Genomic DNA, 3,695 nt, shown 5'->3' with positions numbered 1-3,695 from the left:
AATTGCCTGAAGGAATCCAGTCTTCTGACTCAAAAAAAAAAAAAAAATCCCTAACTTACCGTTTGATGAGAAAATGGGCGGACATGTTTTTTATGACTGCTAATCGATGAACTCATTCATTATCGTTGATGGTTATAGATGTCAAGGATCCATTTTTACTGAGCTGGCAATGAACAGGTTAACACATTCACTGCCATTGACAACTTGAGTAAAAAAAATAAATCAATTTTAACTCAGCTGTCAGTAAATTATTTCTTGTATTAATCATTTAGCCTGATTAAAAACAAAATGACATGCTTATATTTTAAAAAAAGGGCATTTTTTACAGTGCAAAAAAATCCTTATGATTGTGTTCCTGGATTACAGTAATTCATAACATTAGAAAAAAAAGAAAATTGTTGATCATTGTTTTCGAAAGCAGATGCAGATGCAGACCATCAGTCTGCTTACGTAAAGGATTAAGAAAATCTGAGAATATTTCCAGTCGAACCAGGAATTCAAAGTATTTTAACAATTTTCACTCTCAAAACGATTATTCGATTGCGAAAAATAATTATGGATTAATTTTGGTAATCAATTTGATGCCAATCAATTCATTAATCATTGCACCTCTAATTGTAAACACAATGACTCCTCTTGGACCGACGCCGGATTGTAAACAGGAAGTTGAGCAGTTTAGTGTGAAACTGCCATTTTTTGTGCTAAATCGACGCCTTGAAATGCGAACTAAATAAATAAATCTTGGAGACCACTTTTACTATGCCGCACAAAATTAGGTCGATATGTTTGCAATAACTTTACACAAGACAAAAGGAGCCAAACTGAACAAATTTGCCCAACCATTGATCAAATTTCATACATTACCTATTAAAAAGTTTTGAATGGCCAACATTGAACAGGAAGTTGACAAAAGTCAGTCCACGCATGAAAAAAAAAAATTCCAAATTCCAAAGCCTTGAAACGTGAGTTCTAGAGGTCCGTAAGCAATCCCTGCCCTGCTGTTTTGTCTTCAGGGAGAACATGGGCACGCTTGCTCTGGACGTGCCCACAAGCCTGAGCGTGTCCAAGCCCGGCGGCTCCCCCGACGCCGCCGTCACGGGCAACCGCTTCACCCCGTCCCCGTGCGGCTTTGCCGCGCCGCAGGCCAACTGCCACAAACAGGCCAGCCCGTCCGCTCAAGGAAGCCCCGGCGTCACCTCCGGGGGCCAGGGGGCCCTTTTGTCTCCTCGCCATCATAACAGCCCCGGAATGGTGGCCAGCAGCAGCAACGGCAGCCCGCTAGTCCCCCAACAACAGTCCGCTTCCTTCTCGCCGGGTGGCGGCCTCCATTCTCCGGTCTCCACCTGCAGCAGTTCCAACAACCGCGGCTTCAACCCACTAGGGGCCCTCCAGGCCCTCAGTCAGGGCCACGGGACTTCGGAGTCCCCCGATGGACAACCCGCCCTCCGCAGTCCTCATACGAGCGCCCAGGAGACGGAGCGTCAAGATTTGAAAGGCGATTTGCTGGGGAGCTTCGGGCAGCGGCGGGACCCGTCCCAAAACCGGGAGGGCGAGCCGGACCGGGGCAAGGACGAGGACCCGGACAGCTCGGACGAGCCGGAGCGCCTACTGAGCGCCAAAGGCCACACGCAGCTTCTGCAGCTTCTCACCACAAAGATGGACGCCCCGGACCCATGCTCGTCTCTTGGGGCCCTGGAGGACGTCGGCGCCTGTTTGGGGGCGGCGCACGGCAACCACTCGGCTTCGTTGAAGGAGAAACACAAAATCCTGCACAGGCTGCTTCAGAACAGCAGCTCGCCCGTGGAGTTGGCCAAGCTGACCGCAGAGGCCACGGGGAAGGAGCCCGCCGGCAATGAGGCGGGCGGCGGCGGCGGCGGCGAAGATAGCGCCGCCGCCCTAGCGGAGTTGGCCGTCAAGCAGGAGCCCGAGAGCCCGAAGAAGAAAGACAACGTGCTGCTCCGCTATTTGCTGGACCGCGACGACAACGGCATCCTGGAAAAAGCCATCAAGATCGAGGCCGCCGACGGCGCCATCAAAACGGAAAAACAGGACCCCGCTTTCAACGTTACCGACCAGGTCAGTTCGAGCAACTTACGTTAAACAGCAGGGCTTCCTTCCAATGATCGGTTAATCGCTATGAGGTCAGTAACTTCCTGTTCTTCTTCTTCACAAGCAAAATGGACACGTCTTGTGCTTGACTGCCCCCTACTGGTTAAATTTCAAACACCTAAAACAAGCTACCATAGATTGTTTCTTGTGACGGCTAATATTCTCGACTAATACAGCCGTAGTGCTGTCGAAGAAGTTCTTTCCCTCATTTTGGGAATCGCAAAAAGACCTTTTAAGAACATGCATTTATATTTTTCTTTCATTTTTTGGCTAGAAATAGCCCCTCCCCCAATATTTCTGTAAATATTGTCTCCACGCACATCCACTGTGGCTTGAAGGTCCCGACTGCATACGTGCGTCCTACTGTACATCACATGTGACCTCATTAGAGGCCCCGCTCTATTTTTAGCTCCTCCTCCATTGGTCAGCCAAGCGGCCACGAGACCTCGGCGACACGTTTCAGTCATTTGATCAGTCTGCTTCGTATGGGATATCCGCTCAGCTGGCTTGTGAGGTAGAGTCAACAAACGAGTTTGGGGGGAGTTTCACCTCAAACTCAGCGTGCAGTCACAGCGTGACGGGAAAAAACGGATGGGAACCGACAGTACATAAAAGTTATTTTGTTTCGGCGAGGGTTAAGGTTTCAAGCAAAGGCTTAGAAATTGAAGCAGTGGTTGAATACAATATGTTGTATATGTCCCCACTCGTCTAACCATGGCATAAAGATGAATATTGTGTCTATGAAAAATGTATTCCGCAGTAAAATCCGTTTTCCCAGGCCAGCCATTTTGTCACTGGCTGTCGCCTAGAAATGACATCTCAATTCTGAGTTTGGTCAAGATGAGCCGTGATTGGTTGCTACCTGAGCAACTGTGATGTCATTTTCAGTCAACACCAAAAGGCAAAATGGTCGCTCCCTAAAATGGATGAAAAAACAAAGCGAGGCTGCATAGAATATATTGACATCACAATTGCTCAGGTAGCAACCAATCACGGCTTTTCAAATGTGATTAGGTCTTCAAGTTTAGGGTTTAGGCTTCGAAACACAGACTTTAAAAACTAGGTTAATGTTTTAATCTAGGACTGAGGGTTTCAAATGAACTCCTGCATGAACGTTTTCCCTCAGACCAGCGAATTGGAGGATCTTCTGGATGACCTGCAGGGCGGCGGCAATCATCATCATTCTCATAATCATCAGCAGTCGTTCCACAGACAAATGTCCAGAGGAGGTCCATCCTCTTCTTCTTCTTCTTCTTCCTCCTTCCCCGCCGACAAGCAAAGCGTCATGGGAGACATCCTGCAGATGATGGACGGAACTCACGGAGAGCACGAGAGCCCGCCCCCCCAGCACGCAGCCTTCCCTGCAGGTACACACCAGGGTTAGAATTTCAAAATAATATTATTTAAAAATAATATTTTTAAATGTAGATTGAAGTCAAAGTTAAGGTTTTAAAATCGCAAATTCTGGTCATCATTTGGCGGACATTCTTTCTGTCTGATGAGATTTGAGTGATGTACTGCTTTGCAATTTGCATTATCGCCCCCTAGAGGACAGGAGTGGAACATAATGATGCTCTTACTTACAG

The 3,695-nt window shown here is 47.6% G+C and overlaps 1 protein-coding gene across 5 annotated transcripts in view; it reads left to right on the top strand.

Moving 5' to 3' along the window:
* Positions 1 to 3,695, top strand: part of LOC148414468 (nuclear receptor coactivator 2-like) — a 32,557-nt gene that overhangs the window by 22,820 nt on the left and 6,042 nt on the right. For all 5 annotated transcript variants that reach the window (XM_088429384.1, XM_088429382.1, XM_088429380.1 and 2 more), the window contains exons 10-11: positions 1,014 to 2,076; positions 3,236 to 3,476. In XM_088429384.1, the coding sequence (XP_088285510.1) occupies positions 1,014 to 2,076; positions 3,236 to 3,476 (1,304 nt within the window). The remainder of the gene's footprint in view (positions 1 to 1,013; positions 2,077 to 3,235; positions 3,477 to 3,695) is intronic.

The sequence above is a fragment of the Hippichthys cyanospilos genome, chromosome 12 (genome assembly GCF_059441005.1).
Source record: "Hippichthys cyanospilos isolate Australia breed blue-spotted pipefish chromosome 12, RoL_Hcya_1.0, whole genome shotgun sequence".
NCBI classification, from domain to species: domain Eukaryota; kingdom Metazoa; phylum Chordata; class Actinopteri; order Syngnathiformes; family Syngnathidae; genus Hippichthys; species Hippichthys cyanospilos.
Note: the sequence above shows the minus strand (reverse complement) of the source record. Positions and strands in the feature narration are given on the sequence as shown.